This window comes from Pantherophis guttatus, chromosome 1, assembly GCF_059756535.1.
Source record: "Pantherophis guttatus breed Tessera chromosome 1, ASM5975653v1, whole genome shotgun sequence".
Taxonomy (NCBI): domain Eukaryota; kingdom Metazoa; phylum Chordata; class Lepidosauria; order Squamata; family Colubridae; genus Pantherophis; species Pantherophis guttatus.
The window spans coordinates 121,915,660-121,930,927 of record NC_142063.1 but is presented as its reverse complement, the minus strand read 5'-3'; the positions used below and the strand labels follow the sequence as shown (position 1 = coordinate 121,930,927).

At 36.5% G+C, this 15,268-nt stretch overlaps 1 protein-coding gene across 1 annotated transcript in view; it reads left to right on the top strand.

The window, feature by feature from the left end:
• XRCC5 (X-ray repair cross complementing 5) overlaps positions 1-15,268 on the top strand; it is a 59,058-nt gene that overhangs the window by 25,078 nt on the left and 18,712 nt on the right. The window contains exons 12-16 of the mRNA XM_034421974.3: positions 1,510-1,600; positions 3,372-3,505; positions 5,559-5,755; positions 7,400-7,493; positions 10,293-10,362. Coding sequence (XP_034277865.2) covers positions 1,510-1,600; positions 3,372-3,505; positions 5,559-5,755; positions 7,400-7,493; positions 10,293-10,362 — 586 coding nt within the window. The remainder of the gene's footprint in view (positions 1-1,509; positions 1,601-3,371; positions 3,506-5,558; positions 5,756-7,399; positions 7,494-10,292; positions 10,363-15,268) is intronic.

Below are 15,268 nucleotides of genomic sequence, written 5' to 3'. Positions count from 1 at the left end.
CTGGATCAATTTTCAGAGGCATTTTTTAAAAGTCTTTGTGCAGTTGCTGTGTCACTGAAATAAATTCTGCATCACTGTGAGGTTTGTGTTACACATAATATTCATCATTAAAGAATAATATAGTTCATTTTAGGGTTTTTTTTTTTCATTAGAACAACATGTGAACCCACCCCTTATGGCTTGACATTATATATGAGTCAGGCCATTATGACTCAGTCAGCAAACCATTATGATTCATACAAGAAGCCATTTTTGTATCCTATTATAATACTGTACAGTGGGTAAGTCCAGCAAAAATATTTGTACTGCTGTGTCATCTCTGCAGCATTTACATTTAACAATGGGGGACGTACTAAGAGTTGGTTAGAATAAATTGGAATAACAGTGTTTTAATTTTATTTTACTTTATTTATAGCTCAAGACCAGTCATAAAGTAAAAATAAAGTACAGCAAACATAATGAATAAAAGAAATAAAATAAGGCAAAACACCCCAACAATTAATAAAGAGAAGGATGCACCAGGTGCTGTCTAAAAGCCAAGACTGTCAATTAGAATTTTGCAACCTTTTTAAAAGATTTCTGAGATTTGAACACATAGAAGGAAAGCCATAATTTCATAATCACAGGAGCAGTTAAATTAGTGTTAATTGAGGCTATGAGTTTCAATGGCTATTGGCTATGTATGGCAATGGGTATTATAATAGCATATGTAATGGAGAATCAATTCTGAGTGCAGAAAAGTACAGCGTTTGTGTGGAAGGTTAGTCTATCTATTAGTTGTCATCCTAAAGGGTAGTGCCCCAATTCTTGCTAAAGTAAAAAAATGTCTCTAGGAGGCAAAGGCAATTATACTCTAGAAAAGCTAAGGAACACTGCTTCTGTCAGTATAAATATCTAAGGCTTGGTTCATCTAGAGCAGGGGTCTCCAACTTTTGCAACTTTAAGACTTGCGGACTTCAACTCCCAGAGTTCCTCAGACGACAAAGCTGGCTGAGGAACTCTGGAGTTGAAGTCCACAAGTCTTAAAATTGCCAAGGTTGGAAACCCCTGATCTAGACTAAAATTATTTAAGGTGGTCACTAATGTCAAGTTCTTCTGATGCATAGTATCATATATGAAAGTAAATGATTTAAGATTGTATGAAGGATTGAATACAAGAAGAAAAGTCTCTGTGTATTGAGAGTAATTGATACTGGTTATAGTCTTCTGAGAAATACAGCCCAGACCAGGATAATATTTTGATATTTTGATTCCTGTCTTTTTTATAAATAATGCAAGATGGCAAACAAACATTCCTTCCTCCTATTTTCCTCACAATATCAACCCTGTGACGTGGGTTGGGCTGAGAGAGAGTGATGGGCCGGTCACCCAGTCTACCTTCCTGTACTCTATTGAATGTTTTAATTAAATAGCAATTTAAATTCTATTATTTGTTGTTGTTGTTTTAAATCCACAACATGCTTTTATTCCAACTGCATTTTCTTGCCACGTTCTTCCATTTTGTTCTAGTGTTTGGCTTATGTGCAACTACCCTATATGGAAGATTTGAGGCACTACATGTTTTCCTCCTTAAAAAATAATAAAAAGTGTACCCCGACAGGTGAGCTTGCATTTTGAATCACGTGTCTATAATGTGTGACTCCTTTATTTTATTAGAAAGCATGGCTTCTCCATATACATTCAAATGTTTAGATTGTTTTCCAGACATTTTTGTTTAGTTTTAAGCTTCCTCCCCAGTCTTTGGCACCGATCTTAAATGCCTAAGGATAATCAGGGAAGTTCACCATTATTTGACTCCAACATATCCTTTAGTTGCTATGAAAATGGAGTCATCAAATCTAGCAAGGGGAGAGTACAGAATATACTGTTCAACAGTGTGCTTCCTGGTTTCTTTCATCTGACTGAAAGAGTCCTTTGTTGTATTCATACAACAAATGATGGGTTTGTGATACAGTGCATAGTCTGAGATACATTTTTCCCTCTGATTGGCTGGTCTGCCCTCCTTCTTCCTAAATTATAGAATTTTTTACATTTCCTGTCACATTAGGGGGTGTGTATGTTTCTTATTAGCAGCACTATGCATTGAGACATTATCAATCCAGCATTCCTTTTGTAACTGGGTTCTCTCTATTATCTAAAAGATTGAAACCATTTAAATGGTTGGTGATGTACTCTACGTAGAAATGCAGTTTGAGGATTGTTCTGTTAGGACTAGCAGTTTGAGAATGATAATGAGCTCTAAACTGTTTTTTTTAAAAAAAGGTGTTCCTTATCCTAAATGTAGTTGATGTGAACGACACTCCTAAAGTAAAATACTGTAATGTTAAAATATATATTTAGGAATAAAAGTTGTCAGATGAAAAACAGGCTCTTTCCTAATGGGAGAAATTAGAGTATTGTGATCAGAAGAATGAAGATACATTTCTGAAGATGCTTGACATTAAAACAATTATTTTAGTTGTATTTAAAAACAACCTATAGTGAGACACACATGGCAGAAAAATAGGATGAAACTAAGCAGAAAATGTATTTTAGTATTTGTGCAGAGAATCCCAAGACAATTTAACTTTATAAGCAAAATGATGATGTCAGGAATATCTAGAATAGTCTGTGCTTCTCTTTTGTACTTTGATACCACCCATTTATTACCTGTAATAGGGTTGTACTAGAACTTGGGAGGCAGAGATTCAAGTATCCACTCAATGGTCCAAATTGGGTCAGTTATAATACACTCATTCTCAGCCCATCAAACTCAATAGAATTTTTGTTATAGGGATTAAAAATTGAAAACCAATTTTCAATTTATATACCAATGTTTATGAATGACACATAGTCTAAATCTGTTAGGATCAGGAAGAGGGGGAGGCTGCAGTTGAGTGCTACTTGTATTCCGGAAGAGTTTTCTCCCCACCAACTCAAAAAAAGAAAGAAAGAAAATACATCATCTTTCATAATAGATTTCCTAAAATCAGGGTTCCCCTCTAGGTTTGTGGAGTTCATCTCCCAGATTTCTCCTAATAGCTTGGCCATTGCTCAGAATTCTTGAGTTTCACACATCTGAAGGGGAGGTTGGAGAACACTGTCTTCAAAGATGAGTCAAAGTGTAGTACCACTCTTTAGGCAAGCCTTTAAATACTAATTATGTTGCTGCGTGCTCTTTGCATTTTTAGTGTTTTGCTTTTATCTTTTAACTTGTATCTTTATTACTTTTACTTTTGTTGTGTCTATGTTATGCTATGAACTGCTATGCTATGAAATGTTAAATATGAGCAGAGATACAGACTGCACATTGAGTAAATAAATTTATAAAATGGCAGGAAAAAGCTGTTGCATCATATTAACTATTTCTCTATCTCTATTTGATAATCCAGAGGATCAGCTGTCTGCAGTTGACTCCCTGATTGATTCTATGTCTTTGGTTTGTGAAGATGATAGTGAAGGGACTCTTGTGGATATATTTAAAGCGAGAAAATTCCCAAATCCTCTGTTTCAAAGATTGTACCAGGTAAGATACTAAAACTTTCCCTCATTCTTCTCAGCCAGATGGGTTATGTGGCCAGTTGGGTTCATCTTGAGTGAATTGATTGATTCCCCTCCCCCCCAATGTAACTTGGCCAAACTCTGTTGGGGCCAGCAACTGTCCAGCAGTCCAACCATGGCTGTATGAATTCTCCACCTTATTGCCTTCCTTACATGCCCTGGGCCGACCTCGCTTAACAGAAACAATGCAGAATCCCACAGTTCTCTCATTTCCTGGGCTCCATAATGAGAGCTGAGTTTGTGAACTGCTCACTATGTTGAAAAACCTGATATGATCAGTAAAAAAAAAAAATCCAATTGCCCAATAGACCAAAAAATTGATTTGAATTTAGTGTCTGGAAAGATGCTTAGACAACTCTTTGAATAAAGGGGAGGAAATAAAGTATGTTAATACAAAATTGAAGTTTGGGAATTTCTTTCTGGGATTTTTCCCCCCTCCCTCTTCCATCTGCTATGAGGGTGGGGGGATTCAATCACGTTTGAATCAAATAATAGCATGACATATTAAACTATCTTAATTTATGTTTACTGAAAGATAAAATTTATTGGGTTGCACAACACTCTCTGTGATACAGTAAGTAGACCATACTGATTGGGTTTTCACAACTCACTACACTATATAAAAAAAAACCCAATCAAGATTAAGATTGAGCCAGATAATTTAATTATTAATGAAAGGAATACACGGGCATCAGTGGAAAACATAAAGCCTTCGGTTTAAAATAGTAGGGGCAAATAATAAACACAACCACAACAATGTTAATCTCAGCAAAGGAATTAAAGTTTATAAGAACATAAGTAATATCCTCAACTACCAGACCCATCAACACCTTCTGACCACTTTCGCATATATCAAATATCCAGGTTAATCTATAATCCAAAATAAAAAGTGAGAGGGACCCACCACTTTATTGGAACCAGTCATTACCCAATTTAGATTAATATGCCTGTTCATAACAATATAAGCTATAATAGCATGAAACAAGCTCCTCTATGCAAGAATTAAGTACATTCATTGTTGCAGTAAAAAGCGCTGTTATGTTTTATTGACTTTATAGTAAGTTCTTTGATTGTTGTGAGTCGTTGAAGGTTGGGTGGCATAGAGGTTTAATAAATTATTATTAGCATATTTTCAGATTACCCCAGATTCTTTGTGGTTGGCAAATTAGCAATGTGTATTGAGGACAGAATGCTCTGTGTATTTTTGTGCATCAGGAAACACATATTACAGCAATTCACATAAACTATGTAGCATTTCCTCCTGCAATGCTTAATCCACCGAGTCCCAAGTAGACTAGCCTATGCATATCCCTTCATTACTTATTCTAGTCTCACAGGAAAATATGAATGATACATGGAAAAATTAATATTTCTGTATTGCAAGGACTGGATAGCTTCATGGGAGTTACTACAGAGAAGTTGGGGGCTTCAGAAATGAATCTAAATGTGAGCGGCTTTAATCATTTACTTTTTGCCTTATCAGGAAATATATCATAGACCTAAATTCTGAGACAGCAATATTTTTTATTATTGTATTCTAGCTTCAGTCCAATGTTTCAATATTAGTTCCACAAAAATTTAGATAAAAGATAAATTCATTCAGCTTCCTCTTGAACTTCAACAAAGAATGGAAAAGTTCTACGTTCAATGGGAAGATGTTCCATAGTTTTATTCATTTATCAGGTCTTGACACAATTTTGGGTAATCTAATGTGAACTCATCAATGAGAGTTTACATGCTGACAATAGTGACCATGAATGTTTGCAATATTTTAAACCTTTCATCACAAATCATATCATACAATATCATCTACTTTCAGAATGTAGTCAAGGACAAGTTCATATTTGTCCTCTACAGCAATCTTACTCTCTATTCATGGAAAAGTATCTTCCGTTATAACAAGAAAAGGGCAAAATACACCTTTCATTGATTGAATGAGTCGTAGATAACCTGATTCATAGATAGCTCCATTAATTTACTGATTTGACATTGCTTATTCTCTTGTGATCTTTCATCAGTGCCTGCAACATAAAGCTTTTCATCCTGATGCACCTCTACCCCCTATTGAAAACCACCTCTTAGACATGTTGGAGGCTCCTCAGGAAGTGACGGAAAAATGCCAGGCTCCCCTTCAGAAAGTAAAAGCTCTGTTTCCCTTGAAGGAGGGAGGCAAAATAAAAGAGCAGAAGACAGCTCAGTCCATCTTCAAAGACAAGTGAGTTAGCAGCACTGCAAAAATAGTTCTTTAGCTGTTTGTCATCTTTCATCTCCTTTGGTACTTCTTTCTATAAGGGGCATATCATTGCCTCTTGGATGGCTGGGCTGGCCACAAGTGTTTGTTCAATAACATGGTATGGGAAGTAGCTCTTAATGTTCTAACTCTATGCAAAGCTAGCTTCTGTCATTTGCATCCTTAAAGACTTAATGTCTGCTAGAGCTCTTTTGTGGAACAATAGCAAGTGGTAGTATCTGGCTGAACAGGGCTGGATTTGGTTCTAGGTCTAGGCTGGTCTAGAAAATAAAGAAGACATGAAAAAGATCCCTGAATGTTTTGGAATGGCATGTCCTTTATTTGTCTTACAAATATACATTTTATTTTTCTGAAGTATGTCTGGAAGCTTATAGATCTCCAGCAATGGTCAAGCCACTTTAGAATTTGCCAATGGCATCATGGGGTACAGGTTTTCCTACGGACAAATAATAGCATCTCAAATAAGCATCTTAACATTTGTTTAAGACTTAATGTGCTTTTTTTTAAAAAAAAATTTACCCAACCATCTATACATAGGGTAGAAATATTCATACTCCAGCTTTGGAAAGATAGCCATCTCTGCTCCAAAAAGATCCAGATGCTAATATGTAAGGGTCAGTCATTACACTTTTCCTCAGAGCTAAATTGGACTTGCTCTTTTTAATGAGTTTATAGCGTAATTTTCTACACAGTACTTCAGGGGATTTAGCTCAATTGCACAAGAATAAAGAAGGATCAACATATTCTGGAGACATGGAATTTTTTCCCTCACAGGAAAGGAAAATCTGGCATAAAAAGGATGTCTTCCATCTGCATATCCTGTACTAGAAAAAAAAAGGGGGGGGACCAAGCCAAAATCAGGCCTTTTGTCATAATGATATGTGTACATAATGTTCGTTTCTTCTGTCTAATGAAGAGAAGGTACGGATAATGACATTAAAATTGCGTTTTGCTAAACCCTAAGGCTTGTTTTTAGGAAGCAGATTTGGATGTTCTTGAAGGTCATCCAGCATAAGAGCATATTTAATTGGGAGTTTTTCTCATAAGTACTGACAACTGCAAACTGATGTTTAATAAACTCTTAGGTATACTAATCTGAAAGATGGTTTAGAAGACATTCTGGGTTTCTGTGTACAGAAGTACTTAGTAGCTATCAGTTTGAAGATGGGAACTAGCAAATTATATTAGAAGGGTAAATAGATTTTTTCCCTTAAATATAAAATTCCCATTATCGCTAATGTCAATTTAAACATTAAAAAAGAATTGGATGTGAAAGTACTATTAAAGTATTCACATATATACACATGTCAAGAGGAGGCTATATTGGTAAAAATACAGAAACAATAATATTTGATATTTGATTTGATTCAGTAAAAGCATTCTGTAGCTGGTGTTGTAGTTCGGGTGGACATCTCATCATTCAGACATCAGATTTGTTTCTTTATTTTTCTGAATAAGCTCTGAAACAAAGAATAATTTGGAAGGATCTTTAAGGACACTTGAATGCCTAATATGTATCTTCTAAAACTATTCTCACAGTAGATGTGATTACTAGATAATTTATCTTGAGAAGAATTTCTTCAGATTGATGGCTTTATCTTTTTCCAGTAATGAAGATGGCCCCAATGCTAAAAAGGCAAAAACAGAAGATGGTGAAGCCAGTTTCAGGATTGCAAGCCTCTCTGAAGGCAATGTGATCACAGTAAGTATTCATGGCAAAGATTCTGCCGTAGAAGAGGTTGGATTGGCTACTATGTTAAAGGTGTCTTTTCTTCATGAGGCAAGTAAGTACCAAGTACTGCAATGGTGGGTTGCTCTCGGTTCTCTCCGGTTCTTGAGAACCGGTAGTAGAAGCGGCGGGAGGCTCTGCCTACCCACTTTTGACATCATATTTTCCAGTCTGCACATGCGCATAAGCTTCTGCGCATGCACAGAAGTGCATATGCACACGTGAAGCAAGCACACACGTTCCCAGTGTGAACCAATAGTAAAGGTAAGTAGAACCCACCCGTGAAGAACTGGATGATTGGCCTATTTCTTACGCCATATCCAATGACCTCTTTGGTCATTTTTTTTCATACAATTATCCAGTGTGATGATTGAAAGACTGTTGTAGATTATTAGCGCTCAACTGGGTAAACTCAAGAGCCTATGAATGGTTTCCTTATAATGTGTCTTGTGAACACACTTTTGATTTCAAATGCAATAGATTTAGTGATTAACAAAGCATGCAAACTACATCCTATTCTTCGAAACCATGATCTCTCTTTAAGTATACATTTAAAAAAAAAAAGATTTAAATGGCATATTTATAAGAACACAAAATAGTTCCTTAAATAATTCAGCCTACTGTGGATTTAGAGCCATTAGTTGTATGCTTCCTCAGCAGAAAGGTGTACAGTGTAGAGTTGGGATTGTGGCAAATGCTGTTCAGTATAAGGAAATGCAAAGAGATGCATGTTGTCTCTGAAGACCCAATTACATACATATATCTTAACATACATGTTAATGGTTATAAGTATTGATGATTCTGCATCACATCCTGAATCACAAACAAGTGTCTTAAATACTTGAAGAAATAATGAAAGATGTTTGTGAGTTTTCCTGATGCATCTGTTTGCCCCTTGCATAATACACAATTCTGGGCTTGATTGGCATTGGCTCCTCCTCCTCCTCCTTCTCTCCCTCCTCCTCGGCTGCTTTTGCTTCATCAGTTTTGGTCCTTGAGACTGCTTGGACAAGTCCCTGCAGTTTTCTTGGCAAGGGTTTTTTGGAAGTGGTTTGCCATTGCCTGCTTCCAGTGAGTGAATGTGATTGACTCAAGATCACTGTTTCACTCTTTACAATATTAAACTAATAAATGGGAATATTTGTATCTCAGGGTTGACATGAGGGGTCCTTGGTGCTCTCTGGACTTGCTTGTTTTCTTGCAAACATTTCATTACAAACTAGGTAGCATCATCTGTTCCAATAAGGGAGTGTTGTTTGCTGTCAGTTTTATATTCTAGTGGCTTGCCTGTCAGTGTTGGTGGGAGTGGTATTAGAGATTCTTTGATTCGGCTGTTTGCTGTTGGCTTCTTTGGCAGTTTTTTGATTGGGGTATTGTTTACTTGATTGTTGATCTGATGTTAACCTTGGAGTTAATCTATGCTGATCTGGATGCTGATTGCTGGTGGAGAGTGCTTGGCTCTTTTTTCTCTCCACCAGAAATCAGCACCCAGATCAGCATAGATTAACTCCAAGGTTAACATCAGACCAACAATCAAGTAAGCAATACCCCAATCAAAAAACTGCCAAAGAAGCCAACAGCAAATATTCTATTTGATGTTGGTCTGATGTTGCTCACTTGATTGTTGGTCTGATAGCTAAGATCACCCCCACCAATACTGACAGGCAAGCCACTAGAATATAAAACTGACAGCAAACAGCACTCCTTACTGGCCTGGATGATGTTACCTAGTTTGGATAATGAAACATCTTCAAGAAAACAAGCAAGCTCAGAAAGCACCACCACCACCACCTTTATAGTATAAAAAAACAAAACAATTGTTTCCCATTTAAGAACATTTTAAGTAGCCCTTGTTTGAAATTAGCCCTTACATGTAATTGGTTGAAACTATTTTTTGGTTTCTGTATCAATTCTATGTATTCAGTGAAATACATTGTTTCTTCTGACCTCTTAATTCCTATAGGAGCTATCTGTGACTTAGCCTTTTCTTCACCCCTTATAGTTCACATTTTGAAATTTCTGAGTTTAAAGTATTCCTAGAAAGCCATGTGGATGTTTGCTCTTCTAACATTAGATGGCCAGAGCAGCTATTTTGTATCCATTTGGCTGATATGTTTGACTTGTAAATAAGCATAAGAATGAATAATTAGTTTAGTTTAATTTAGTTTATTTATATTTATATGCCGCCCTTCTCCTGAAGGACTCGGGGCTACTCACAAAGATAAAACAATAAAACAATAAAATTACGACTAAAATACTCAATTAAAATCCCCCCAAAATTAGTTAAAACTCCCATCAGATCAGCAAATTTGTTGGAAAAGCCATGTCTTCAGGTCAGCGTAGAAAGAGCGGAGGTCGGGGGCCATCCGGAGCCCAGTGGGTAAACCATTCCAGAGGGTCAGTGCTCCCACAGAGAACGCCCTCATCCTGGGCGCCATCAGCCGACATTGTCTGGCCGATGGCACCCGGAGGAGGGCAATCCTATTAATTTGGGAAAAGTTGCATATGAAAGCAACATAAACCTTTCTTGCTGTAATTTTGAAACGGTATGACGATTTCAGTTGAGGGCATCATACTGTAGGTTCATCTTACAGAGCTCTTCCTTTCAAATCCTGTTTTGACCAAGACATTGTACTTTATGAGTATCTAAAGACCTATTTGGTTTAGCATGAAATGAGAAAAATCAGAGTTAAGCTTTGTATTTCATTAAAATTGGGAAGAAGGCTATGAAAGCTGGGACCAAGGACGCGACTTACTGAAGTATTTTGTTAGGTTGGAAGTGTCAATCCAGCAGAAAACTTCAGCGTGCTAGTGAGGAAGAAGAATGCTGACTTCAAAGAAGGTAAATGGAACTTCATTTATTTGAATGAAAAACATTGACAATACTGCTGGGATCCAGGTGTCCTGTCTCCAAAATATTGCCATTTTTTAAAACTAATCAATCAAATTCCACTACTCCCATGAGAATTGTGTTAAGTGATACTGAGATTTAATGCAGAAATCTTTCTAACTCCAGGCTGAGTCATACTGGTATGTTCCAACTGAGTTGCTGGGTGTTAACTATTTTTAATTGATTCCCTTATCTTTCTTGTCTTGAAGAAGTGAGGAAGTATTAGAAAAGTATTGAGAAAAATATTGGAAGTATTGGGGAAAATGGAACTCTTCGCATATAATAAACCTATGTTATCTGTTTAGCACTATTTATTTAGAATTTAATCCTACTATAGAATTTTCCTATAGCAAGTTGGTATATGACTGTAATCCTAAATTTCTGCAATAATATATATACAATGTATATACACTTTATATCATCCTAAATTTTCTTTAAAATGTAATAAATAATAAATTGATGGTTAAGTTTCAGTAAAAGCCTTTTGTAACATATTCAGAATACAAGGTATATAAGAAATGTCTTCTATATGTATTGCTATTCAGCATTTCTGGATAAATGTAAATTATTTTTATAAAATCATTATCCTTAATCCTTGATTAAGGATAATGGCTACATTATGCAGACATCTTTTTTTTAAAAGAGATAACACCACCAACTTTAAATAAGAATTGCTTCAAATTTGTACTCTGGTGGTGTACAAATAAACTATTAAAACTTAAAAACAGTATATAAAAAGAAGCAAGGATGATTAAAATTCATTGTCAAAAATTAATCCAAAGGGGAAGACTTTCATAGCACTAACCAGCCTCATAGCTCTGGGCTTCTCTGTGCACTCCAAGATTTACTTTATAAAAGATTTACTTTTATAATGAGATTAATTTATGATAGTTTAGTTTTCTGCATACACAAAAATGGTGGCACACTCTCCAAAGCTTTTTTTTTTCCTTTTGCAATTTGTCTCTCCATCTGATCCACAAGAGTACACAAATATGGTGTACTCCTGGAACTGCTGCTATTTTAATCAAATCAAGCAGCAGAAATGTGGTTCATTGAAACGCAGGGTTTAATGTGCACATACACAAAGGCTTGGCTAATGAAATAAATAGAGCATTAGGATGATTAGATCTGGAGGACAAGGGCATTTTTAACATGCATTTATTAAAGTAAATTCAATAATGGGAAACTGCTCAGCTGTCTCAGAAGCATTTGATGTCTGTGCTTGAATGCCTTGGATACCTAACATTAATTTACCAACAATTTGCAGAATGGTTTATAATTACAAGGAAGTTTCTGTCAGTTGTGTTCACCTTCTCATTAAGAAAAAGAATATAGTGATATTCTTAAAGATTCCTACTCAGTAAATGAGAATTTTACGTTATAAATAGAGAAACTTAACTTCAAATAAATACATTATGCTAACTTCCTGAACTAATGCATTTTCATTATTATCTTAAGGATGCAATTAATCATGTTGGTTTTCGCCTGATAAATGCTTTGTCCATTTTATGTGGAAAAAATATGTAAAAAGAGTAGAAATATCTTTTTCTTTAAAAAGAAATCTCCCTTGTCCATAACTTGGGAATGCATTTTACTGTACAAGATATTTCTTAGTGTGCTTCTCAGACATGGTTGCATTCCTTCTTTTGCAGCAGCTTAAATAGGGCCTAGTGTAAACTTTTAAGGTATTTTGGCAGTTTATATGTATGTGCTTCCAAAATCGGCCATGGATTTCCTAGGTCCTGACTCTGAAATGGCCCCGATGGGTAATGGTGGTAGGTGGGTGGGTAATTATACCTGAAGAACAGAGTCTGTTTTTATAGCCCTACAAACATATATTTGTGTTACAATAAAAACATGATGAAGATCAGACAACAATTACATTTCTAACTTGCAAAATGTAGAAGGCAGTAAAAAAGAGGATGGGAAAATATGAAAATCACAGCCTCAGACCCAAAATTGAAGTGGGACAAGGAAATATTACATATTGCCCGGGTTTCTATAACACGTTTTTTATATAAATTAAAAATTAAAATCCATACTTACCCTGACTGTGTTCTAATCTGTCTTGGTTCGAGTGAGTGGCAGGTTCTGTATGTTTGACTATCTTTTAATGGATACATTTCCCCCCTCCAGTGCTTTTTTGTATTATTATGATTGTATGATTGCTTTTACGTTGGCCAAAGTCATCACAGAATTGGGCAGCCTTATACATTTCCAAAGTAAATAAATAAGGCGATCACGCAGTAGTCCAGCATGTGCACTGTTGTTAAAATGTCATCAGACACAATCTTGAGCTGGGTTGAAAATAATACATTGGTTTTGTTTAAAAGCCATGAAAATAGGTCAAGTGGACCAAATTGAACTGGAGGTAGGTTAAGTAGTAGCAATAGATTAGCATGATGTGAAAAGCAATGATGGAGGAAAAACATGCAGGTTGGAGGATAGGCAGTGAAATAAGACGAAAGTAAAGATTCTCAGATTGAAAGCCACCTCTGGTGACTATCTGAATGTGCCCATGTTGTTTTCCTGGCAGTGTTCTTCTGGAGTGATTTCTTTTCTTTTCTTTTTCTTTCGCTTCCTAGTCTTGTTACAACGTATTAACAAGTTTTTTGTTAGCTTTTCAAGATCAGCTAAGGTTAGCTAAGCAATGTTGCTTCTTCTGACACTGGAATAAGATGAGAGGCAAGAGCCTGGTGGCTCAGCAGACTAATAGCCTGTTATTATCATCCAGCTGCCTGCAATTACTGCTAGTTCGAATCTCCCCAGGCTCAAGGTTGACTCAGCCTTCCATCCTTTCTAAGGTAGGTAAACTGAGGACCCAGTTTGTGGGGGCAATAAGCTGACTTTGTATAAATATACAAAAGTATGAAGGCTATTGCTTAACGCATTGTAAGCCGCCCTGAGTCTCCGGAGAAGGGCGGCATATAAATCAAATTAAAAAAAAAAAAAAGAGGCAAATTAATGCACCGAGTTTTATGGCAGCCTGGAAGGTCGTATATATGTGAATTGATTTCAGGGAGAAGTATCTTAAAAATGCTAAGAAGTGGTGATAGATGAGTTATCCTGGACTCAGTATTTGTGCAGCTTTCTCAGCTTACTATGTGGTAAGCAAAAATTACCAAGTTTTTTTTTTAGAGGACAGTGTTTTAATAATTTTAACAAATGTTTCCTAGTGCCATGCATATCTGTAATTGCTGGATTTGATTTCACATGATCTACTCCCACTATGTAGGTCATGTCATTGTATCACCAACTGTGATGGAAATCAGCTATGCTGACTGACAAGCTCTTCATGTATAAAAGCCCTTAATTTAGGGAGGGTTGTTCTAACATTTTTTAGACAATTTTCGGAGCTCAAAACCAGATTCACACATACCTGGTTTGCTGGGAGCTGCACCCCAAAAATGCGTGAGACTGTAAACTTGTGAGTAAAACCCAAAGGGAGAAATGAAGTGAGAGTAGAGGTAAAATGGTAGAGTACCAATTAACTTTTAAAACCCAGATTAAGGAATCTTTTTAAATCTCTCTCAAGAACTACCTGGACATCTACTAAGAGGATTGTACCAGTGATGAGAGGCTGAAACAAGAAATGGGTGGTGCCATATTCAACTTTTTCATCTTTTTCATCTCTTTTTCTTTTGTCTTTTCTAAAAGCCATGCTCTACTAGAGACTTAAAGCCTTCACTTGTAGATGGATTTGAAAATTCATCTCAGGGCTACAGCTTTCTTTTTTCTGGTGTAATATATACAGAGCCAAAGTTTCTGCATGGGGTGTTTCATCTGGCATGTTTGGAGTTAGCATATGGACCAGGGGTGGGTTTCACTTACCGTTACTACCGATTCGCATGCGCAGGTCATATTTGACGGCATCCGGGTATGTGGGCGGAGCCTCCCACTGCCGCTGCTACTGGCTCGACCGAATTAGGGTGAACCGGTAGCAACCCACCACTGACATGGACCCTGAATTTCTGCAGAGAAACCTACTAATCCAGTTTTGGCTTTGTGGCATGAAGGATATGTCCAAAATGGATTAAAAATGCCTTCACAGGTACATAACTATAGGGTAATGTTAATAATTGAAAATAAGCTTCAGGGTAGTTTGCTTACTATTATTGATCATTATTATTGACAAATCTATGGTGACTTTCCAAGGAATTCTTGAACAAAGTTGAAAAATGAGTTTGATTTAAAAAAAACAAAAACCTCTTTTTAGTCTAAAACAGGGGGGTCATATTGGCGGCCTGTGGGCCAAATGCATCACACGCAGGCCACACCCACCCCAGCTCCACAAAGGAAAAAACATCACATGACGGCAACATGATGCCGTGAGTTTGACACCCATGGTCTAAAACATGAGGAATAGAACTTCATGTGAAGAAAATCTACCAGTGACCTTTCCAAAAAGACTGAATTCAGCTAGGAATTGAATGGTTTGTCATTGCTTTAAGTACATTACACTGGAAGAAGATGTAAAGTGTCTACAGGTGAACCTGTCCACCATCCACTTAACAAGGAAGATAAAAGATTCTTGGACCGAGTACAGGAAATGCTTATAAAGGGACAAGTATTAAGAAGCCTCCAAGGAGATAGAAGATTGCTAGGCAAAAGGAACAGAGAGATGAAGCAATACGATACAAAAACCCCCAACTGTCACAAATAAACGAACACTGAATGAGGAGAATAAGAAGATAGTGTGATAACGGAAGACAGCTTAACACCAGTACTTGAGTGGATGGCAATACTGATGAGAACTGGAGGAATAGAAATAAAGGATCGAGTTGGATGTGAAAGGAGGCAAGAGGAGAATTGGAAGAACTTAAAGACAGAGAAAGCCAAGAGTGAAAGTAAAACAGAT